Source organism: Salvelinus alpinus, chromosome 20 (assembly GCF_045679555.1).
Source record: "Salvelinus alpinus chromosome 20, SLU_Salpinus.1, whole genome shotgun sequence".
Taxonomy (NCBI): Eukaryota; Metazoa; Chordata; class Actinopteri; order Salmoniformes; family Salmonidae; genus Salvelinus; species Salvelinus alpinus.
The window spans coordinates 38,511,760-38,536,515 of NC_092105.1; the positions used below are offsets into that span (position 1 = coordinate 38,511,760).

General features: G+C 44.1%; 1 protein-coding gene across 2 annotated transcripts in view; it reads right to left on the reverse strand.

The window, feature by feature from the left end:
• LOC139546805 (ATP-binding cassette sub-family C member 4-like) overlaps positions 1-13,507 on the reverse strand; it is a 52,543-nt gene extending 39,036 nt beyond the window's left edge. Inside the window, exons 1-16 of one of the 2 annotated variants that reach the window (XM_071355600.1) lie at positions 13,099-13,507; positions 12,921-13,014; positions 12,303-12,413; positions 11,864-11,984; positions 11,468-11,692; positions 11,143-11,232; positions 10,892-11,055; positions 9,934-10,059; positions 8,439-8,688; positions 7,976-8,086; positions 7,537-7,626; positions 6,842-7,033; positions 6,602-6,696; positions 6,299-6,385; positions 6,072-6,168; positions 5,489-5,710 (exon numbers count right to left, since the gene is read on the reverse strand). In XM_071355600.1, the coding sequence (XP_071211701.1) occupies positions 5,489-5,710; positions 6,072-6,168; positions 6,299-6,385; positions 6,602-6,696; positions 6,842-7,033; positions 7,537-7,626; positions 7,976-8,086; positions 8,439-8,688; positions 9,934-10,059; positions 10,892-11,055; positions 11,143-11,232; positions 11,468-11,692; positions 11,864-11,984; positions 12,303-12,413; positions 12,921-12,994 (2,055 nt within the window). In that variant the 5' untranslated portion in view covers positions 12,995-13,014; positions 13,099-13,507. Of the gene's footprint in view, positions 1-5,488; positions 5,711-6,071; positions 6,169-6,298; positions 6,386-6,601; positions 6,697-6,841; positions 7,034-7,536; positions 7,627-7,975; positions 8,087-8,438; positions 8,689-9,933; positions 10,060-10,891; positions 11,056-11,142; positions 11,233-11,467; positions 11,693-11,863; positions 11,985-12,302; positions 12,414-12,920 lie in introns of both variants that reach the window. The other variant, XM_071355599.1, reaches the window with a different exon arrangement.
• Between the last annotated feature and the right edge of the window lie 11,249 nt (positions 13,508-24,756).

The window sequence follows — 24,756 nt, forward strand, 5'->3', positions numbered from 1 at the left end:
TTGAGGATCAGTGTGGAGGAGGTAATGTTGCCAAACTTCACTGCCTGGGGGCAGCCCATCAGGAAGTCCAGGACCCAGTTGCATAGGAAGGAGTTCAGTCCCAGGGTTGTGAGCTTTGTGAGGAGCTTAGAGGGCACTATTGTATTGAAGGCCGAGGTGTAGTCGATGAAAAGCGTCCTCACACATCCATTCCTTTTGTCCGAGTGGGTAAAGGCAGTGTGCAGTGCAATGGCGATTGCACTGTCTGTGGATCTGTCAGGGAGAGGGTCGAGTGTGTCTGGGAGGGAGGAGGTGATGTGGTCTTTGACTAGCCTCTCAAAGCACTTCATGATGACGGAAATGATTGCTACGGGTCAGTAGTAATTCAGTTCAGTTACTTTCTTTCTTGGGCATGGGGATGATAGTGGACATCTTGAAGAAGATGGGGATAATAGCCTGAACTACAGAGAGAAATGTTCTGAAAACACAACAGCTAGCTGGTCTGCACATACTCTGAGGCCGCAGCTAGGAATACCATTTAGGCTGGCAGCCTTGCGAGGGTTAACACTTCCATACATCCTCTGTGGAGACCGTGAGGACGTAGCCCTCGTTGTCCTCAGGGGCTCTCCTCGGCAGTTCAGAGCCGTTATGCTTGACGCAGGAGGCGTTTAGTTCATCCGGTAGGGCGGCGTTCATGATCGTTAGAAGCTCCTGCCACATACGCCTCATGTCCGACCCACTGAATTGCTCCTCCACTTTGTCCCTATACTTGTGTCTCTCCATCTTGATCGATCTGCATAGGCCATATTTGTACTGTTGAACCATGCAATGGTCCCCGGTCTCCTTGCTGTGTTCATAAGCAGCATTGCTATCCTTTTTCCCTACACGGTTGCCATCAAGCCACGGTTTTTGAAAGGAACTATCATATCTATGCATTTTTTCTTATGAATCCGGTGACTGTGTATTCATTGATTTAGTCCCCAGAGGCACCCCGGAACATATTCCAGTCCATGTGATCAAAACAGTCATAGAGCATGGATTCTGACTGGTCAGACCATTTAAAACAAATCAAATTGATTTGTCACATACACATGGTTAGCAGATGTTAATGCAAGTGTAGCGAAATGCTTGTTCTTCTAGTTCCGACCATGCAGTAATATCTAACAAGTAATATAACCTAACAATTCCACAACTACCTTATACACACAAGTGTATAAATACGAATATGTACATAAAAATATATAAATGAGTGATGGCCGAACGGCATAGGCAAGATGCAGTAGATGGTATAGAGTACAGTATATACACATATGAGATGAGTAATGTAGGGTATGGAAACATATAAAGTGGCATTGTTTAAAGTGGCTAGTGATACATTTAATTACATCAAGATGGCAAGATGCAGTAGATGGTATAGCGTACAGTATATACATATGAGATGAGTAATGTAGGGTATGTAAACATTATACACTGCTCAAAAAAATAAAGGGAACACTTAAACAACACAATGTAACTCCAAGTCAATCACACTTCTGTGAAATCAAACTGTCCACTTAGGAAGCAACACTGATTGACAATACATTTCACATGCTGTTGTGCAAATGGAATAGACAAAAGGTGGAAATTATAGGCAATTAGCAAGACACCCCCAATAAAGGAGTGGTTCTGCAGGTGGTGACCACAGACCACTTCTCAGTTCCTATGCTTCCTGGCTGATGTTTTGGTCACTTTTGAATGCTGGCGGTGCTTTCACTCTAGTGGTAGCATGAGACGGAGTCTACAACCCACACAAGTGGCTCAGGTAGTGCAGCTCATCCAGGATGGCACATCAATGCGAGCTGTGGCAAGAAGGTTTGCTGTGTCTGTCAGCGTAGTGTCCATAGCATGGAGGCGCTACCAGGAGACAGGCCAGTACATCAGGAGACGTGGAGGAGGCCGTAGGAGGGCAACAACCCAGCAGCAGGACCGCTACCTCCGCCTTTGTGCAAGGAGGAGCACTGCCAGAGCCCTGCAAATGACCTCCAGCAGGCCACAAATGTGCATGTGTCTGCTCAAACGGTCAGAAACAGACTCCATGAGGGTGGTATGAGGGCCCGACGTCCACAGGTGGGGGTTGTGCTTTACAGCCCAACACCGTGCAGGACGTTTGGCATTTGCCAGAGAACACCAAGATTGGCAAATTCGCCAATACAGCCGGACAGGATGCTCTCGATTGTGCATCTGTAAAAGTTTGTGAGTGTTTTTGGTGACAAGCTGAATTTCTTCAGCCTCCTGAGGTTGAAGAGGCGCTGCTGCGCCTTCTTCACCACGCTGTCTGTGTGGGTGGACCATTTCAGTTTGTTCGTGATGTGTACGCCGAGGAACTTAAAACTATCCACCCTCTCCACTACTGTCCCGTCAATGTAGATAGGGGGCTGCTCCCTCTGCTGTTTCCTGAAGTCCACGATCATCTCCTTTGTTTTGTTGACATTGAGTGTGAGGTTATTTTCCTGACACCACACTCCGAGGGCCCTCACCTCCTCCCTGTAGGCCGTCTCGTCGTTGTTGGTAATCAAGCCTACCACTGTAGTGTCGTCTGCAAACTTGATGATTGAGTTGGAGGCGTGCACGGCCACGCAGTCGTGGGTGAACAGGGAGTACAGGAGAGGGCTGAGAACGCACCCTTTTGGGGCCCGTGTTGAGGATCAGCGGGGTGGAGATGTTACCTACCCTCACCACCTGGGGGCGGACCGTCAGGAAGTCCAGGACCCAGTTGCACAGGGCGGGGTCGAGACCCAGGGTCTCGAGTTTAATCACGAGTTTGGAGGATACTATGGTGTTAAATGCTGAGCTGTAATCGATGAACAGCATTCTTACATAGGTATTCCTCTTGTCCAGATGGGTTAGGGCAGTGTGCAGTGTGATGGCGATTGCGTCGTCTGTGGACCTATTGGGGCGGTACGCAAATTGGAGTGGGTCTAGGGTGTCAGGTAGGGTGGAGGTGATATGGTCCTTGACTAGTCTCTCAAAACACTTTATGATGACGGAAGTGAGTGCTACAGGGCGGTAGTCATTTAGCTCAGTTACCTTAGCTTTCTTGGGAACAGGAACAATGGTGGCCCTCTTGAAGCATGTGGGGACAGCAGACTGGGATAAGGATTGATTGAATATGTCTGTAAACACACCAGCCAGCTGGTCTGCGCATGCTCTGAGGACGCGGCCGGGGATGCCGTCTGGGCCTGCAGCCTTGCGAGGGTTAACACGTTTAAATGTTTTACTCACGTTGGCTACAGTGAAGGAGAGCCCGCAGGTTTTGGTAGCGGGCCGTGTCAGTGACACTGTATTGTTCTCAAAGCGAGCAAAAAAGTTGTTTAGTCTGTCTGGGAGCAAGGCACCGCGATTCGCGACGGGGCTGGTTTTTCTTTTGTAGTCCGTGATTGACTGTAGACCCTGCCACATACCTCTCGTGTCTGAGCCGTTGAATTGCGACTCCACTTTGTCTCTGTACTGACGCTTAGCTTGTTTGATTGCCTTGCGGAGGGAATAGCTACACTGTTTGTATTCGGTCATGTTTCCGGTCACCTTGACCTGATTTAAAGCAGTGGTTCGCGCTTTCAGTTTTGCGCGAATGCTGCCATCAATCCACGGTTTCTGGTTGGGGAATGTTTTAATAGGCGCTGTGGGTACAACATCACTGATGCACTTGTTAATAAACTCGCAAACTGATTCAGCGTATTCATCAATGTTATTGTTCGCCGCAATGCGGAACATATCCCAGTCCACGTGATCGAAGCAATCTTGAAGCGTGGAATCCGATTGGTCGGACCAGCGGTGAACAGACCTGAGCGTGGGAGATTCCTGTTTTAGTTTCTGTCTATAGGCAGGGAGCAACAAAATAGAGTCGTGGTCAGCTTTTCCGAAGGGAGGGCGGGGGAGGGCCTTATATGCGTCGCGGAAGTTAGAATAACAGTGGTCTAGGGTTTTGCCAGCCATGGTAGCACAGTCGATATGCTGATAGAATTTGGGGAGCCTCGTTTTCAGATTAGCCTTGTTAAAATCCCCGGCTACAATAAATGCAAATGTAAATATGTGGTTTCCAGTTTACATAGAGTCCAATGAAGTTCTTTCAGGGCCGTCGATGTGTCTGCTTGGGGGGGAATATACACGACTGTGATTATGATCGAAGAGAATTCTCTTGGTAGATAATGCGGTCGGCATTTGATTGTGAGGAATTCTAAGTCAGGTGAACAAAAGGACTTGAGTTCCTGTATGTTGTTATGATCACACCACGTCTCTTTAATCATAAGGCATACACCCCCGCCCTTCTTCTTACCAGAAAGATGCTTGTTTCTGTCGGCGCGATGCGTGAAGAAACCAGGTGGCTGTACCGACTCAGATAGCGTGTCTCGAGTGTGCCATGTTTCCGTGAAACAAAGAACGTTACAGTCTTGGATGTCTCTCTGGAATGCTACCCTTTCTCGGATTTTGTCTACCTTGTTGTCAAGAGACTGGACATTGGCGAGTAGTATGCTCGGGAGCGGTGCGAGATGTGCCCGTCTACGAAGCCTGACCAGAAGACCGCTCCGTCTGCCCCTTTTACGGCACCGTTGTTTTGGGTCGCCGGCTGGGATCCAATCCATTGTCCTGGGTGGTAGGCCAAACAGAGGATCCGCTTCGGGAAAGTCGTATTCCTGGTCGTAATGTTGGTGAGTTGACGTTGCTCATATATCCAATAGTTCCTCCCGACTGTATGTAATAAAACGTAAGATTACCTGGGGTACCAATGTAAGAAATAACACGTAAAAATACTAAATACTGCATAGTTTTCTAGGAACGCGAAGCGAGGCGGCCATCTCTGTCGCCGCCGGAAGTCATTTATAAACAGACACGACCACCAGAACTTCCCTCAAGTCTTTGTTTGTAGGCGGGATTGTGTATACAAAACCATGGAGAAGCTTGCAAGTTCCTGTATGTTTTCCCATCACACCACTTGTTATTGGGAATAAAGCAGACACCACCACCTTTGTTCTTGCCAGAGAGTCAGCTTCCTAATTCGCTCAATGAACTGTAAACCCCGCTGGTTGTATATAATCCATTTGGATGTAGGAGGGAGGCCAAATCGGATGTCCCTTTGGAAGGAGATCCTCGCTCTCAATTCGTCAATTTGTTCAATGTTCAATGATGAATTTCTTTGAGTAGCATGCTTGGTAATGGAGGCGTCTCAATCTCACTAAGATGCCTCCACGTCTGCCTCTCCATCAGGTTCTTCGTTTCCTTCTCTCCGATAGGACTCCCAGGTGCCTCACCGAAGAGACACCTTCGGTGAAGACGGCAGAGCAATGGTCAAAAGTATGGGCTTTGGTCAAAAGTAGTGCACTAAATAGGGAATAGGCAGCCATTTGGGATGCTCCCTCAAGAAATGATCCCCGGTCATTCTTCTGACAAACAAGACAGAATAGGAAGGTGTGTGCTCTCCCAGGGGATCAGACAGAAATGTGTGGGGGGAGGGTGTTACTACACTGTTACCCACCTCTGGTTGGTCCACTCCCTCCATCACAGAATGCATGGAGGAGGAGAGGGAGGGCATAGAGCTCTGGGATAGGGTGTGTGGGGAGCCGGTGAGTGTGCCTGGGGCAGGCTCTGTGCCCCCCTTCCCCTCCTCCTCATCCTCCTCATCCTTTTTCAGCAGCGAGGTGAAGTCTAATCCAGAGCCCTGGAGTTCCGTGAACGTACCCTGCGCCACCATGTGACCCTAGAAAGAAAGTTCTTAGGTCAGCCCTCTGAGTTGTGTTTACCAAGTTGTGCTATTCATGGTTTGCACCTCCGCCACGTCGCTGCCATTGTTATGAATGTTCTACAGACACTGCAGCCATATTGGTGCCCAAAAGTCCAGAGATGCCCAGCCATTCTGAACAGGGGCTTATGACTGTTTCGTCTAAATTACACTAGTGGCCTGAAAACACAATGACATTGCTATGCACTGAGTTGAACTCTCAGCCGGGAGTCATCCTTAAACCTAAAAAAGAAATAGTGATGAAATGTGCAACCCATGAATAGAGATGGTATGGTACAGCATTTGAGCCACTCATACGCATATACACAGACACACTCACTTCCTTCAGAACTAGGATCTGGTCTGCAGCCTTCAGGTACTGCAACTGGTGGGTGACAAGGATGCGCGGCTTCTTCCGCAACAGGCCACAGATACACCTAGGCAAGTAGACAGATAGCAGCACAACAAACTGTTAGAAATAGCTTACTGGTTTTGTCAAAGGATTCAAAATGCATGTGGGAGAGATGCTGTGCTAGTGGGAATGTTCCCAGCTGCTCAAGGACTTACTGCTCAAAGAGGTGTTTCCCCACCTCAGCATCCACAGCACTGAGAGGGTCATCCAGCAGGTAGATATCAGCATCCTGGTACACTGCTCTGGGATGGAAGGACACACACAGCTTCATTCACTTTAACCAATGACACACAGCTATAATACAAGTTTCACTTAAAACAATACATGTTATAATTACAGCAAAAATCAGTTTTCCTGACCATATGACCTGGCTAGGGAAAACGCGTGGCCCAATTTGTAATATAAAGTGGATGTGTTCCACTACTGCTGTTGGATATAAAGGACAGAGAGAGACGTACCTGGCCAGGCCGACCCGGGCCTTCTGTCCCCCGCTGAGGGTGGCTCCTCTGTCCCCTATCACCTCCAGGTCCCCATCAGGCAGCAGCTCCATGTCCTACACATACAAACAGTAGCAGACTATGACACTTATCATGGGGAATCAATCACATTCACACAGTGCACAGAACGTTTATAGTGATATATTGCATCGAGAAAAGGCAATGATTCCGACGATAGATATTTGTCAATGAGAGTCTTACTCTCTTGAGGGCGCAGGCTCGGAGAACCCTCTCATACTTCTGAGGGTGGAGCGCTTTGCCAAACAGGATGTTACTCCTGATGGTCCCTGGGAAAATCCAGGGCTGCTGGGATGCATAGGTCAGTTCACCTTTGAACTTGACCACGCCCTTATCCGGGGTCAGCTCCCCCAGGATGGTGCTGAGTAGAGAGGACTAAGATATGAGATAAGTTATTAAAGACATGAAGAAAAAGATGGTGATATGCACATCCCACAATTGAGATAACCGGGGCAATGCCAAAATAATACTTGGATAAAGAAATGAGAGGCTCGCACACAGAATATTGTTGCTCCTCAATTGCCTTTTATTCCTGCAGCAGTGGAGAGCAGCAACATTCTGCGTGGGCCTCTCAGAAGTTAAGATATGGCATTAAGCAGTACAACTACCAGGTGTAAGACTAGAAAGTACATTGTAATTCGATTAAGGAATGCAGTGGCATACTGCCCATTTAAGGGTTTAATGAAGATTAAGGTCAAGCTTTCAGCATAGCCAGCTGTCAAGAACAAAAACACAGGCAAGGTAATACCCTCGCTCTTATAATCATTGATATATTCTCAGGTTTTTGAGTAATACTACCCCATATGCCCTGTAACACATACTGTATGCATCTTCATCTCTAACTTGTAGTGAGCTTTTCACAGTACAAAAACTCAGACCTTTCCGGCCCCGATTGGTCCAATGACAGCCAGGAGTTGCTCTGACCTCAAAGTGAAAGACAGGTTCTGCAGCGTCGGAGAGTCTAGTGCCTGTAGGGACCACAGAGGAACATGAGTGGGTGAACAACATCCTTACAGTACATAGGCTACTGTACACATACAGCTTCAAGGTCAGGCCTACGTACAAAGGAGCAAGGCAGACACTGCTTGGTAATTTGCGTCATGACATCACCTTCCTGAGATCTAAGGTCAACTCTCCTTACTGAAGAGATAAGCTAGCGGCTTTCTAGGATGGTTGTATGGTTGGCTTAGAGTGTAAATAAGAGATGGGAGCGTGGTATCAAATCCCGGTGCAGGCTTGTACATGCACTATTTTCTAGTGATGCTGAAACAGCTCGAGTCTTGGTCAAAACAACCATACTGAAATAGGCTTCCCCACCTTGTTCCAGAAGCAGATTAAATCCTTTATTTCCACCATACAGTCCTTCTTCTCTGCCACAGGGAGTCCAAGATCCTGCGTCGAACCAACTTCCTCCAACATAAGAAAATTCTGTGAGAAAGAAGAGAAAAACCCCCCGGAATGAGCCGTTTGGCAACACACATTTTAGGCACATAATAAACCTTACACCACTGCATTGAATGGAATATAAGAGCATCAGGTAAAATAATGATGTACTCTAGCCTACAGGTGTCCAATCACAGCAGTATCATGCTCAACTTTACCAGCTGTACCTAGTTCATTCCTGTGTGCATTTACTTTAGTGTAGGGTGAAGTTGCCCTGAGACGCTGATCGTGGGTCAGTTTTGCATTTCCCCCACTAACTGTTAATGCTAGGATTGGGGGAAGAGGAAGCTGATCACTAGATCTGCAGCTAGGGGAAATATAATCCAGGCGCGTTTACCTTGATCCTGCGGATGCTGATGAGAGCCTCAGAGACCTTCTCTACGGCATTGGGGAAGAAGAGGGTGACGGTGAGTCTCACAGCCCCGTACAGAGAAACGGCCACAAATACCCGGCTGGCAGAGATCCTGTTCCCCGTCAACACATAGACAGTGAAGGTGATGAAGACTATGATCTTGCTGGCCACAAAGAAGGAGGCCATGTTGAGGCCTCTCAGGTAAGAGCTCTTCATGATCTTGGAGATCTCCTTCCTGAAAGTACAAGGAGAGGGAGAGGTTTTCAGATGTTTGTTTTGCTACAAAGATATTACAGTACTATGAGTTCCATGCCTAAGGAGCAGAAGGCTGCTAGGTCACAAATCTGATGTAATCTGATGTTGATCTCTTGAGTTTAGCCTACAGTATAATATTAGAACAAACGTGTTGATCATGTCTAACGTTCCCTCTTAGAATAGGGGGACTAAGGTTGTGGTGGGGAGAGTGGTGGCAGTAGATTACATTCTGTTGAATGAAGAGAGTACTTGTGTGTCGTACAAGAGGTCTTTAATTTAGGTATCTGACAGTGTTTTTTTATTTATTATTTATTTTACAAATCCTGGTTCTAGGGACCTTTTTTTCTTCTTCCCCCTAGCACTACACACCTGATTCCAGTAATAAACTCAACAAACCCTTGATTAGTAGAATCAGGTCTGTAGTTCTACAGCAGAAACTAAGGTTGTGTTCCTCTGCTCAGACGTTTCTGGCGCATGACAGAATAGGTATTTTACGTATCAGCTAACCACATCATGTCTTCTAGCAATCTGGTGCCCGACAGCACTGTCGATGAGTGGCACGCAACCATTGGTTTATGCATGCAACGTCTCAGTGAGGAAAAGCCCCCCAAAAAACGTGCGTTCCTTTGAGTCTCCAGGACCAGGATTGAGAAACTCTAACCTAACACATTTAAAGTCAAACTCAGGACACTGTCAGGTTCTGACTAGCTCAGGTCCTCATGCCTGGCCAGGCTAACTATGATGACTGACTTAAGGGTAGACTCAGCGAAATGACGATGCCAAAAGACTTCGCTCTCACACAGTATCTGCACATGCGTACAGATTCGTTTCTTGCTGTTAGAGCGTAGTAGCCACGGGACTAAAACAGCAAAGAAGTTGGGCCTCGTGCTTCAACGCTCTTAGTTGTGGAATTTTATCCACTATGCTGTTTACTTTCTGCATCTACATCATATGGCTGAGTCTACCTTTAATTAATGTATACAATAGCACAAAGTTGAGAGGCAATAGGATATCCATTCTCACAAACTTCAACATGTGAAATACTGTGCGTTGGGATAGGAACCACTTTCAAATGCATATTGGGTTGATTAGGCACTGTGAAATGGTAGAACTGTTCTGATAGAATTTGAATAGTTAAAATATAACTTCAAGCTATACAATTCAGAATCAATCGTCGTAAACCATGTAAATCAAACACAAAATAAGTTAATCAAATATAATTCACCTTCTGACTTCATCTACCAGAGCTGCAAAAGGCTTCTCCCAGGCATACATCTTGATGATCCGGATCCCAGAGACCACTTCATTCATTGTGCGTATTCTGTTGTCTGTCAAGGCTGCGGTTGTGCCCCTAAACATTGTAAGAGACAAATCACTTTATCTCGGCATTTGAGTCAGAGCAATGTTTGCCATTCAGCAGATGACAGGAAAAAACTATTTTCATTTTACACTCATGTTTCATTCATCACTTTGACTTTCATTTTAGAGTTTCAACTGATATTTAAACTAAAGCTTGGTAAAACTGGGCCATAATTATGAATCACCCTCGTAGATCGGTAAGGAGGTATGGCTATGTCGCAGCCTAGAGGAAGCATCTGGGGTCAAAAGCTCACTTGATCTACACTTAAATGAAGAGATCTGGACTTACAGTAATAACCAATCTGGAACAAGTACTGTAGCAGACTAACAGGACACCACACCCATGGATACAGTAATAAACCAGACAGGTTTGTAAAACCCTTGGCATGAAAGCAAAAAGGCATCAAAGTCTCTCCACCACTATTATTTCATGAAATGCGTAGTTACTTACAACGCCAAAGCAAAACTGGTTCAGACACCCCCCATTTGTTTTTACACTGCTGCTACTCGCTGTTTATTATCTATGCATAATCACTTCACCCCTACCTACATGTACAAATTACCTCGACTATAACCTGTACCCCAGCACAGTGACTTGGTACCGGTACCCCCTGTATATAGCTTCGTTATTGTTATGTTATTGTGTTACTTTTTATTATTTTTTACTTTAGTTTATTTGGTAAATTTTTTATTAACTCTTCTTGAACTGCACTGTTGGTTAAGGGCTTGTAAGTAACCATTTCACAGTAAGGTCTACACTTGTTGTATTCAGCGCATGTGACAAATAAAGTTTGAATTGATATATTATGGTACATGTACAGTACCTGAAAGAGGAGAACAGGCGACCAAACAGAGTCTGTATAGGCATCAGGAAGACCAGGACGGCCATTCCTGCAAGGCATGATGGGCCGATCTCATACCATAACAACACCATCACAGCTGCTGCTTGTAGAGGACCCACCCAGAGGAAGTGCAAAAAGATAGTGACCTGTGGAAGGATAGGAGAAGAGCTGTATGTTATTGAGCAGTGTCATTTGATATGCAAATATCTTGAATGTGTCTTTTCAGCGCATACCTCATCAAACTTGTTGACGTCGTTGGATAAGAGGTTGACGATTTGTCCAGTGGTGGTTTTTCCCAGCGCTGTGCTGTTAAGACAGAGGGCCTTTGGAGATATCAAAGGACCGTGTGTATTTAGATTCATGCAACAGTCAATTTGTATGCCTCGTGATAAACATGCACTGTAAAGATATTTAAAAGAATGCTGATGACTAGCTGAATGACCTGTCATTATAGCCAAGAGTGTTTCCGTAGTGACGAGATAAGGTGGGGGAAAAAAATATATAAAACTCAGGGCCCTGTTTATATAGGCTTTAATCTGAGAGATGGAGGTTACTGACCTTCCGATAGATCATGTGACACATGGCCACCCGGATCTTCATGCCGGCTCGCTGCACATGGTAGAAGTAGAGGTGGTGCAGAGCAGCCAGACCCAGGGTGGACAGGGAGACGCCTGCAGCATAGCCACAGGCCTCATACAGAGCATCCATGTTGTCAGGGTCATTGCTCTCAAAATACCGGATGAGCTTCCCAAGAAGTACTGGCTGAATCACTTTGATAATTTCCTGATGAGAGGAAAAACAACTACTTCAAGGTCTCAGAGAGTGACGTCACCGATTGAAATGCTACTAGCACACATCACTAACTAGCTAGCCATTTCACACCAGTTACATATTCATGGGTAAGCTACTCTGTGAAAATTGTAAGTAAATGCCTGCAGACAGTGTTTGTGGTACCTCAATGAGAGTAAATATTCCTATGACAGAATAGGACCGCCAATAGCACGCAATGAGGACTTTGGTTAGTTTGGGTGTCCGCAGGTCCTTAGCAGCCCTCTGTACTTCTTGATCCCAGTACCTACAGACAATAGCAATGTAACACTCAAACAACAGCCATAGCATCCAACTTACTGCATTCAAACTCTCAGAATGTGTCTGGTTGCATTTATTTAACTAGGCAAGTCAGTTAAGAACAAATTCTTATTACAATGACGGCCAACCCCGCTCAAACCCAGACGACGCTGTGCCAATTGTGCACCACCCTATGGGACTCCAAATCATGGTCGGATGTGATACAGCCTGGAATAGAACCAGGGACTGTAGTGACGCCTCTTGCACTGAGATGCAGTGCACTAGACCGCTGTGCCACTCGGGAGCGCATTCAGGTGTGACTTACCACTGTAAATCTTCTCCTAGTCTCTCAGATCCATCCTCTGGGAGAACTTTGTACATGTCATGTTCCTCTATCCTCCGCTTATAGCCAATACGGAATAAAGGATTCAGCCAGCTGGTGACAAGGAACAAGTATGTGTTTATGTACAGTACATGTATACAGTAAATAATGAATGTAAAGTTCAGTGTAAGTTATACAGCCAGAGAATAACAAACCGTATGTTGGATTTTTTATTAGTCACACATGCATAAAAAGAGGGCCTGAAACACATTTAAATGCATGTTCTGTCCATTCGTTTTAGATTAATAAACAAAGTACCATAATACAGTTCAAATGTAAATGTTTACTTTAGGCACACTCGCAGCAATCAACCCAAGCAGCCCTGTGGACAGACAGTTATGTTTTAAACTTTCATAGAAGTAGTGATGAGGCCATTGTCTGAGCACCTTATCTACCGGTAGTCGTCCGTGTCCTTGCGCTCTAGAAGGCTATGGCAACTGAGCTGGTGGGATACACGTAGCGATACTGCAAGCGTCATTCACACTTGAACATTCATAGCAACTGTCAAAACCTAGTAGGCTTTGTCGGTCAAACATTGCATTGTTACTGTACTTTCCTTACCAGAAGAAAATCTTGGAAAGAAGATTAGCTGTAGCCGATGGATTATCCTTCGCCTCTTTCCGCAAAGGTTCCATGCTCTGACTGTGACTGTAAACTGAAAACAACCTCTGTATGTAGCTGAAAAGATATCATTAAATACAGAAGAGAACTTAATAGAAAATATAGATTATTTTCTCACCGGCAGCACATAGCCTACAATCGACACAGATAATAAGACCCGTGTGAAGCTAGATAATGAACTGTGCATAAGAGCCGCGGCTCGGTTTTCATCAGTGCGACCGCGCACCCCGCCATTGAGGGGATTCGATTAATGCCCCGAGTGCCACGTTCTGGACGACGACGAAGTCGGCTCAAAACAAAAGCGACATAGATTAATAACGTGTACTAATGAGTAGGATTCCGTGTTTTTACATGTGAAAGTAATAGCTTTTGATAAAAACGCTTTATCTGACTTCCCAATGCTGACGCATACCATAACTTGTTCTATGGTATATTGCGATCACACAATTTAATGTACACCCCGCCACCTACTGTGCAGGATGGAAACAGGATTACCCCAAAACTAAACAAAATAATCCTACCAAAAAATAAATCAAACGACGTTTGATTAAATTAAAAAATTAAAACCGATCTGATCCCCACACAGACTCAAGGGGAACATGGGAGGGCGGGTCTTCTGTCGCCAGTACCCTTTGCAAGTCTTCAGAAGTAAAATCCTTAAAAAGTCTCCAAAACTTTTCTGCTGCAGCCACAATGTCCAGTTTCTTAGACTTCTTTGAGACTTGTGCCGTACCGTTTATAACTATAGCAATGAACGCAACAAAATCCACCTTTTAACACACCTGGGATATTTTGTCTGGAAGCAAACATTTACTACAGGCTGTGGTGCATCCACTACCATATCTTCACTAGCATCACTCGTTTTCTCAGTTCTTTTAATCGCCTCCACAGGAGATTGAATTGACCGCCCTAACTTTTGCCACCTCAGTCTCCTTCACCCTTACAGGGCACTCCAGGAATTCAGAATCATGATTCCCACCACAATTGCAACCCTGTCGTCCTTCTACACATCGTTCTTCAGTATACTCTGTCCATCTACACACACTTGAAACATGGCCAAATCATTTACAATTCATACACTTCAAAATCGAATTTTATTAGTCACAGGCGCCGAATACAATAGGTGTAGGTAGACCTTACAGTGAAACGCTTACTTACGAGCCTCTAACCAACAATGCAGTTTTAAATATGGATAAGAATAAGAAATAAAAGTAACAAGTAATTAAAGAGCAGCAGTAAAATAACAATCGCCAGACTATATACAGGGGGGGTACCAGTACAGAGTCAATGTGCGAGGGCACCGGTTAGTTGAAGTCATATGTACATGTAGGTAGAGTTAAAGTGACTGCATAGATGATAACAACAGAGAGTAGCAGCAGTGTAAAAGAGGGGGGGCAATGCAAATAGTCTGGGTTTTTGATTAGGTGTTCTGATTAGGTGTTCACTAGTCTTGTGGTTTGGGGGTAGAAGTGCTCTTACGTAGATATTTGCTCTTTATCAAAAAACAACAGAACCGACAGACTTTCTTATTTTTCTCCATTCACCCAGCGAGTCAGACGCTGGGCACCAACTACACCTGGAATTCTCTTCAGGTATTCAACCGGAATATCTGTCATCACGCCTAAGTGACTCCTTTAACGGGTGCTCTACTCCAAAGTTCGAAACACAACATTTATGTTGGCCCACTGCAATCATCCTCTGTTCTTTAGAAACACAATTAATCAAAATAAGATCACTCTGACAGACTCCACTTTTCCAAGCGCATACTTCATCATTTAACACCTCAAACCGGTCTCCCACATATGCATCTCAGCAAGAAGCGATTCATTATCATCCATACACGTATCCTCCACTCCAATTTGAGACAATTTCCTTTTTGTTTCAGTTTTCGATACTACTGTTGTCCATTTGGAACATTTGTCTTCGCCTACTTTGCTCGACCCGCTGCTTGATTCGAATTTAGCATCCACTTCCGCCATCTTCTCCGCAGAGACCATCCAGACACGCTGACATAACTGGAAATTCCTAACGCATTCCAGATTTTACAATGCCTGGATAGTTTATGTATCAAATCAAATCAAATTTTATTTGTCACATACACATGGTTAGCAGATGTTAATGTGAGTGTTGCGAAATGCTTGTGCTTCTAGTTCCGACAATGCAGTAATAACCAACGAGTAATCTAACCTAACAATTCCACAACTACTACCTTATACACACAAGTGTAAAGGGATAAAGAATATGTACATAAAGATATATGAATGAGTGATGGTACAGAACGGCATAGGCAAGATGCAGTAGATGGTATAGAGTACAGTATATACATATGAGATGAGTAATGTAGGGTATATAAACATAAAGTGGCATAGTTTAAAGTGGCTAGTGATACATGTATTACATAAAGATGGCAAGATGCAGTAGATGATATAGAGTACAGTATATACATATACATATGAGATGAGTAATGTAGGGTATGTAAACATTATATTAAGTGGCATTGTTTAAGGTGGCTAGTGGTACATTTTTACATAAATTTCCATCAATTCCCATTATTAAAGTGGCTGGAGTTGAGTCAGTATGTTGGCAGCGGCCACTAAATGTTAGTGGTGGCTGTTTAACAGTCTGATGGCCTTGAGATAGAAGCTGTTTTTCAGTCTCTCGGTCCCTGCTTTGATGCACCTGTACTGACCTCGTCTTCTGGATGATAGCGGGGTGAACAGGCAGTGGCTCGGGTGGTTGTTGTCCTTGATGATCTTTATGGCCTTCCTGTGACATCGGGTAGTGTAGGTGTCCTGGAGGGCAGGTAGTTTGCCCCCGGTGATGCGTTGTGCAGACCTAACTACCCTCTGGAGAGCCTTACGGTTGTGGGCGGAGCAGTTGCCGTACCAGGCGGTGATACAGCCCGACAGGATGCTCTCAGCTAACCACGTGGTGGTGATTTCAAGACAACTGGAAACAAAACAAAAAAACAAGGTCAAATCATGACGTCAGTGATCTTCAGGTCGGAAAGTCGGAGCTTGAGAAAGAGGCCCCCGTTCCCGGCTTGGAATTCCAAGTTGGATAACCATTCAAAGCTATTTTTCTCAGTCTGAGCTCGTTTTTTCAGAGTTCTCAGTTGACTTGAATGCATTGAATTCGGAAGTTGGAGATTTCCCAGTTCCCAACGCGGCATAGCAATCTGTTGCCCGACGGCACAGTCGATGAAGTGGCATGCAACCATTGGTTGATGCATGTAATATCTGAGCAGGGGAATGCGACCAACGCTATGCGCTATGGAACGCCGTTTGGGTCTTTGCGTGTCAAAAAAGATACACATCAAATACCACTATTTGAGGTGCAAATAAGCTTGTTGACCAATCAGGACCTGAATATGACTGAACATCACATAATAATTTAACGCGTTCATACATTTTTTACGTAGTTATTACACATTGATTACACTATCACTCGTATTTCATGTCACAACCTTGTTTAACATTATTTACATTTACATTTAAGTCATTTAGCAGACGCTCTTATCCAGAGCGACTTACAAATTGGTGCATTCACCTTATGATATCCAGTGGAACAACCACTTTACAATAGTGCATCTAACTCTTTTAAGGGGGGGGGGGGTTAGAAGGATTACTTTATCCTATCCTAGGTATTCCTTTTCCTATTATCTAGTCTAAATATGGCATGATTCCACCAATTGTAACTGTAACCAATTGTAACCTTCTGCATAACTTTCAAATATGTACTTTTATTTTGAAGGCAAACCGCAAATTCCACTATTGTGTTTAATCCTTATTGTGGCTATTTTCACAACACATAACCCGGTCCGGTCGAGCGTCACTAGCATGATAAAGCTAGCTGGCTGCTTATAACGTTATAGCTTTGGGCAACACGGTTAAGTAGCTGGCTAGCTATTTATTTTCATGAACTGAAGTTCAATTTAAATAGGCGGACAACAGGTGGCTACCTAGCTAATACTTACTCACAATGATTCCTAAATCATTGCTAAGAATAATGAAAATGACTGCAGTTTCTACTGGTCATTGGTTTCAGGCTGGTTGTATTGGTGTTAGCTTGGTACCAAGCTAAAGCTAGCTACCCCAGAAGTTGCAGTCGAACAAATAATACTTTATTACGAACGCGGTATTGTAAAAACATCGTTCGTGGCCGGTGTTTGCTTGTTTGCAGACTTTTTTGTACAGCTTTGGCAGTGCTACTGATAGTAGTGGTGGCGCTTGGCTTGCTGACGTGTCAAATTAAAAGCTTATTTAACGCGTCAAACAGTGTTAATTGATGTGTATCCTTTTTGACACGCAAATATCCAAACTGCGTTCCATACAGAGCGGAGCAGAATACAGTTTGATTTGAACATGGCGCGCCTCCCTCACCGACTCCGCCCGGTCACGTGATGGGTCATAGCCCGGTCAACTATTATGGATCTACTGACCAGACACTCGGCTGTCAATGTGAGTCATTGTCCACAAAGCGGCACGGCGGGCTGTCTAGATCCCAACTATCCTTTCTTTGGATTGGTGGATATATCTCATTATTATAATCTTTTTTGGAATAATCGATGAGAGTTGTTGACGTCTACCGCCGGTATTCACTTGAGAGAGATGCTGTGCTATTAGCCTCATTGAAATTGATATAATGCATAGCCATCTCGATATAAAATGTTTTTTCTCAAAGTTGCCGGAATGTCACATGTCCTATTGATATCAGTACACTTGTAACAGCTTAAGCATTTTGAAACTTATATTTGTTCACATAGACCTCACGTTGCAAATAAGCCATTACATTTTTTGTTGACCAAATTCGACCCTCAATAACCTCCATACAAAAACTCCTTGCTTGGTGAGCGATACAATGAAAAAACGCCACCTGCTGGAGGGAGACAGATGGTCCGCCGAGTTGTGCCTTTCTTGTCCTCATCTTCTCTGGCCTGGTTCAGCCCGGGCAGTTTAATCTAATCCCCTCATTCGTGCTAGCTAGCCTCGAGCCATAGCCGAAGATAGTGGATAAATGAAGATGTCCCAATGTGGGCCGTTAACCATTGAAAAAGTTGTCAGGTCCGGTCTGCTTAATGTGGTGGCTCCAATGATGTATATAAACCATGGCCATTTATTTGTTATATATTTTTCTTATTTAACTAGGCAAGTCAGTTAAGAACAAACTCTTATTTTACAATGACGGCCTTCCCCCTGCCAAACCCTCCCGTAACCCGGACGACACTGGACCAATTGTGCATCGCCCTATGGGCCTCCCAATCACGGCCGGTTGTGATACAGCATGGATTTGAACCAGGGTGTCTTTAGTGTCGCCGCTAGCACTGAGATGCAGTGCCTCAGACCGCTGCGCCACTCGGGAGCCCAAAGCCACTGAGTGGCTCTGAAGCCACCGGTCGGCCATATTGGCACTCCCCAGAAGGAGCAGTCCTCCATAGGAATGAATGGAATTCTACTGTATTTCAATTCAATGTTTCAAGAGCAAAATTACATGTATTTAAGTATGTTTTTGTTGAAGTGTGGACAGTAACATTAGTAATCTCCAAAATGTATACTTTATGGGGAAAAAAAATGCATATTACGTTTTTTGTTTGTTTAGCTCATATAATTTCAAAGTATGCATTATGGTGTCTTTAATTTTAAAAAACGTGGCAAAAAATGAATGTAGACATTAATAATATGCATTTATACAGCATAGAAAATATTTTTTCACAACAGTGGGGGAGTGACAAGATGAAGGCAGGCCTTGTCCTAGAGAGATTTACAAGGTTATCAAAACGTCATGCCAGGGTAAGCCGACACGAAACACAGCTCTTATTTTAAGTGTTTCTCAAATCTGCTTTGGGAAAAATGAACCGTGGAAAAATGTTTGGAACCTTTTCCCTGTTTGACCGCTAGGTTTTATGGGTATTATGACTCACACTGGTACTCTGCATAGGAGCTGGGTCTGGTCTGCTTAGTTCCTTGACCGTATGAACCAGAAAAAAAAAGGGAGTTTGATGTCTCACTTCCTCTTCCTTCTCTGCCATAGCCCTATAAGGGTATACTTATTTCAAGAGATGATACTGGCTGGACTGTCCTGCTTTACCTGGCATCCTTTTTTATTGTTGATTGTGCCATATTAACCAAATCCGTAATAAGATTTTGGTGGGGTTTGTTTTAAACAATATTTTAAGTATATTAAAAAACACTGTACTTCAAACTCAATGCAGACAAAAAATATAAATGCAACATGCAACAATTTCAAAGATTTTACAGAGTTACAGTTCATATAAGGAAATCAGTCAAATTGAAATAAATTAATTAGGTCTTAATCTAAGGATTTCACATGACTGGGCAGGGGCGCAGCCATGGAAGGGCATAGGCCCACCCAATGGGAAGCCTAGCCCAGCCAATCAGAATGAGTTTTTCCACACAAAAGGCTTTATTACAGACAAAAATACTCAACAAAATTGTATTTTTTTTTTATTTCAGCTCATGAAACATGGGACCAACACTTAACATCTTGCGTTTATATTCTTGTTCAGTATATTTTGCAATTTATATTGATTTATTATTCATAATATGTCTCCAGTATTCTTGGCTCCCTAATACTGTCTACCTCGATTACTAACCTATCCCTTGCATGCATTGTGCTTTGCATGTGCAAAAGATCAGTCAAATTGCCAAAAGTTCTCTTATGACCAGGGGCGCAACTTTGATTTTAGAAGGGACATTCTTTTTTGATACATTTTTTAATCCAGTCGGATAAACACTCCAAACAGCCTACCCGACCGCTCTGAGGAGTCCGCATGCTCCTAAAGCACACCGCTGCCTGGAGCAGCCTATCACCTACTTGTTTGTCTGTACTGTCCTCTGCTGGTTGACAGCAGTTTTCACCAAAGTAATCCCCCCTGTCTGTGTTTTGACATTTCAACTGAACTCACCTTATCTAGATGTTGACCTTTCACCTACAGTGCTTCACCCCAATACTATTGAGTGCAGTGAGAATGTTTGCAGTTGACACTTCAATATAGCCATATCTGGCTACCAGGTTGCTCTTTCCAGACCCAAGATGGTACCTGACAGATCAAAACATAGCTAATCATGTACACAATTAAATGTTGGATGTAAATATCTTATCTAAAAGCAGATATGTGCAAGGTTACCAGGTTGAGAGCTTCACGTTCCTTGGTGTCCACATCACCAACAAACTAACATGGTCCAAGCACACCAAGGCAGTCATGAAGAGGGCACGACAAAACCTATTCCCCCTCAGGAGACTGAAAAGATTTAGCATGTGTCCTCAGATCCTCAAAAAGGTTCTACAGCTTCCCCATTGAGAGCATCCTGACTGGTTGCATCACTGCCTGGTATGGCAACTGCTCAGCCTCCGACCGCAAGGCACTACAAGAGGGTAGTGCGTATGGCCCAGTACATCACTGGGGCCATAACAGGCAGGCCCTAACAATTGTCAAAAAGACTCCAGCCACCCCAGTCATAAACTGTTCTCTCTGCTACCGCACAGCAGGGGGTACCGGAGCACCAAGTCTAGGTCCAAGAAGCTTATAAACATCTCCAAGCCATAAGACTCTTAAACATCTGATCAAATGGCTACCCAGCATTAACCCCCCGCCCATTTTTTTACACTGCTGCTTCTCTGTTTATTATCTATGCATATTCACTTTAATAACTCTACCTACATGTACATATTACCAGAATTACCTCGACTAACCGGTGCCCCCGCACACTGACCCTGTACATAGCCACGCTATTGTTATTTTACTGCTGCTCTTTAAGCAACAGGATAATAAACAGTAACAGCAGCATATGTGATGAGTCAAACGAGTTAGTCTAAAAACAGTCAATGCAGATAATCATTAGCTAACCGGACAAACTATTTAGCAGTCTTATGGCTTGTTGGTTCCAGACTTAGTGCATTGATAACGCTTACCATGCGGTAGCACAGAAAACAGTCCGACTTGGGTGGCTGGAGATTGACAATTTCTAGAGCCTTTCTCTGACACCGCCTGGTATAGAGGTCCTGGATGGCAGGGAGCTCGGCCCCAGTGATGTACTGGGCCATAAGCACCACACTCTGTAGCACCTCGCGATTGGATACCATACCAAGTGGTGTGCAGCCAGTCAAGATGCTCTCAAGGGTGTAGCTGTAGAACTTTGAGGATCTGATGACCCACGCTGAATCTTTTCAGCCTCCTGTAGGGGATGAGGCGTTGTCATTCCCTTTTCACGACTGTGTTGGTTGTGGACCATGATAATTATTTAGTGACGGGGACACTGAGGAACTTGACGCTGTCAACCTGCTCCATTACAGCCCCTTTGATGTGGATGGGGGTGAGCTCGGCCCTCCGTTTCCTGTAGTCCACGATGAGCTCCTTTGTCTTTCTGATGTTGAGGGAGAGGTTGCTGTCCTGGCACCACACTTCAAGGTCTGACCTCCCTGTAGGCCGTCTCATCGATGTCGGTGTACAGGCCTATCACCGTCGTGTCGTCGGCAAACTTGGTGTTGGAGTTAAGCGTGGCCACACAGTTGTGGATGAACAGGGAGTACAGGAGGGGACTAAGCACCCATCCCTGAGAATCCCCCATGTTGAGGGTCATTGTGGCAGATGTGTTGTTGCCTACCCTCACCATATGGGGGCGGCCAGTCAGGATGTCCAGGAACCAATTGCAGAGGGAGGTGTTTTATCCCAAGGTGTTTACCTTAGTGATGAGCTTGGAGGGCACTATGGTGTTGAACGCTGAGTTGTAGTCAATGAACAGTATTCTCACAGGTGTTCATTTTGTCCAGGTGGGAGTGAAATAGAGATTGTGTCATCTACATTTACATTTAAGTCATTTAGCAGACGCTCTTATCCAGAGCGACTTACAAATTGGAAAGTTCATACATATTCATCCTGGTCCCCCAGTGGGGAATGAACCCACAACCCTGGCGTTGCAAGCGCCATGCTCTACCGACTGAGCCACACGGGACCATCTATGGATCTATTGGGGCGCTATGCAAATTGGAGAGGGTCCAGGGTGTCTGGGATGATGGTGTTGATGTGAGCCATGACCAGCCTTCCGAAACATTTCATGGCTACAGATGTGAGTGCAACAGGGCGAAAGTCATTTAGAGACTGGTTACCTTGACATTCTTGGGCACAAGGACTATGGTGGTCTGCTTGAAACATGTAGGTATTACAGACTGGGTCAGAGAGCGGTTGAAAATGTCAGTGAAGACACTTGCCAGTTGGTCAGTGCATGCTCTGAGTGCGTAATCGTGGTAATCCGTCTGGCCCGTCGGCCTTGTGAATGTTAACCTGTTTTAAAGATCTTACGTCGGCTACGGAGAGCGTGATCACAGTCATCCAGTACAGCTGGTGTTCTCATGCATGGTTCAGGGATGGAAGAAAGCAGCCTTGAGGAACGCATAAATGGTATTTAGCTCATCTTGTAAGCTCACATCACTGGACAGCTCGCTGCTGTGTGTCCCTTTATAATCCATGAAGTTTGAAAGCCCTGCCACATCCGACAAGCGTCAGAGCCAGTGTAGTATGATTCCATCTCGGTTCAGTATTGAAGCTTTGCCTGTTTGATGGTTTGGAGAGTGTAGTGGGATTTCTTCTAAGTGTCTGGATTAGTGTCCTGCTCCTTGAAAGTGGCAGCTCTATTCTTTAGCTCATTGTGGATGTTACCTGTAATCCAAAACTTCTGGTTGGGATATGTTCGTAATGTATGGTCACTGTGGGGACGACGTCATCGTTGCACTTACTAATTAAGCCTGTGACTGATGTGGTAAACTCCTCAATGCCGTCAGATGAATCCCAGAACATAGTCCAGTCTGTGCTAGCAAAACAGTCCTATTTTTACAATAATGCTGCATTCGTAAACAAGTGGGAAGTGGGAATTTACCACATACAAATGGGAGAAAAATCACTTGAATGTCCTTCGAACTATACTATCCATTGCATCTTAGCCTATGTTGCTCTGATATTGCTCATCCATATATTTATATTTATACATTCTTATTCCATTCCTTTACTTAGATGTGTGTGTATTAGGTATTTGTTGTGGAATTGTTAGATATTACTTGTTAGATATTGCTGCACTGTCAGAACTAAAAGCACAAGCATTTCGCTACACCCACAACAACATCTGCTAACCATGTGTATGTGACCAATACAATTTGATTTGAACTGATAATTAATAGTGGAAAACTCGTATATCATTGCTGAGCTCCAACTTCTCCCACATGCTGACTTCTGACGTCGCCTACTAAGTAAATTACCTTGTTAACAGAATTTGACAGTTAAATGTAACAAGAAAACATGATTTATAAAAAGCAATCTATTAATATGGTTTCTAAAATCTATCATTTGTTTACAGGCATTATAGCTGTACTTTTGGTTTATGGTTGACACAGCTTGTTGGCCATTAGCCAATCGACATTTCTCAACGAGTTCAAAGCACGTCAGTGCATCCAACTGGTATTTACAACTGGTAAATTCCCACCTCCCACTTGGTTATGAACGCAGCAAGTTTATCTTTCTCTAAGCAGCAATCGTTTACTAGTAACTGGACTTTGTCACATTACTGATTGTCTTATGGCTTACTGATTGTCCTATATATTTTTTTATGTTAATATGATACTTCACTTCACTCAAAGACCAAATCTGGAGAGCACAAAAAAAGACTAAAAATAAGAAAAAAGAAAAACCTTTAAAAAATGTGCCTTTAAAAAAAATACCTAACCATCAGTTTACTTTATTCTTTCACTATGGGCCATGTCTCTCCATCTCTTCTCAGTAAATGGTGTGAGGTAAGATGTCCTTAGTGTAAATAATTTCTGTGGAACACATGTCCCCTGTGTAATTTGCTTGCTTGGGGCATTTTATTTCTTCTCATTTTTTTACCCGGTGAACCCTTTGAAGAACCCTTTTGGGCTCCAGGTAGAGCCTTTTGGGTTCCATGTAGAACCCTTTCCACAGAGGGTTTTTACATGGAACCCAAAAGGGTTCTCCTATGGGGACAGCCGAAGAACCCTTTTGGAACCCTTTTTTCTAAGAGTGTACTAATCATAGACTCGAATGTATAGCTGACAAATAAATTAAGCATATTTGGCATATGATTTATCTGGACAGTTGATGGTGTCTACAACACTCTTAGCTATGCATTACAGAGTTCTATGTGCAGAACTGATGTATTGAAGCATGATCATCTTTATAAGTCATCCATTTGTTAAATACAGGAACTAAACTAAAACTGCAATATTTAAAACACACAACTGAAACATTTGGATATACAAGAATAATAGGCATTGTACTGTACAGTATATCATAAGTATTCACGCCCCTTGGATTTCTTCACATTTTATTGCGTTACAAAGTGGGATTAAAATTGATTTAATTGTAATTTTTTGTCGACAATCTACACAAAATACTCTTTAATGTCAAAGTGGAAAGAATATTTTTTTTATATATATTAATGAATCCGGCCTCTTTCTAGAGCTACGACCTGAAGATCAATGACGTCATCATGATTCGACCTTGTTTTTCTCCGAGTTCCCAGTTGTTTTGAAAGCACCATAAATCCAGAGAATGCCAGACTTTGATGACAAAATCTGCCCATGAAGGACCGCCGCGCCACCTTCCTGTTCAAGTGAGCACAGCACAACAGGGTGAGTCCAAAAATGTATTGTATGCACAGGTTGTTGTGACAGAGTCAAAAGTGGCTGTATGATGTTCTCCATGCTATATGTGATGAACCCCCTTTGAGATGCACAGGGGCTTTCAGGC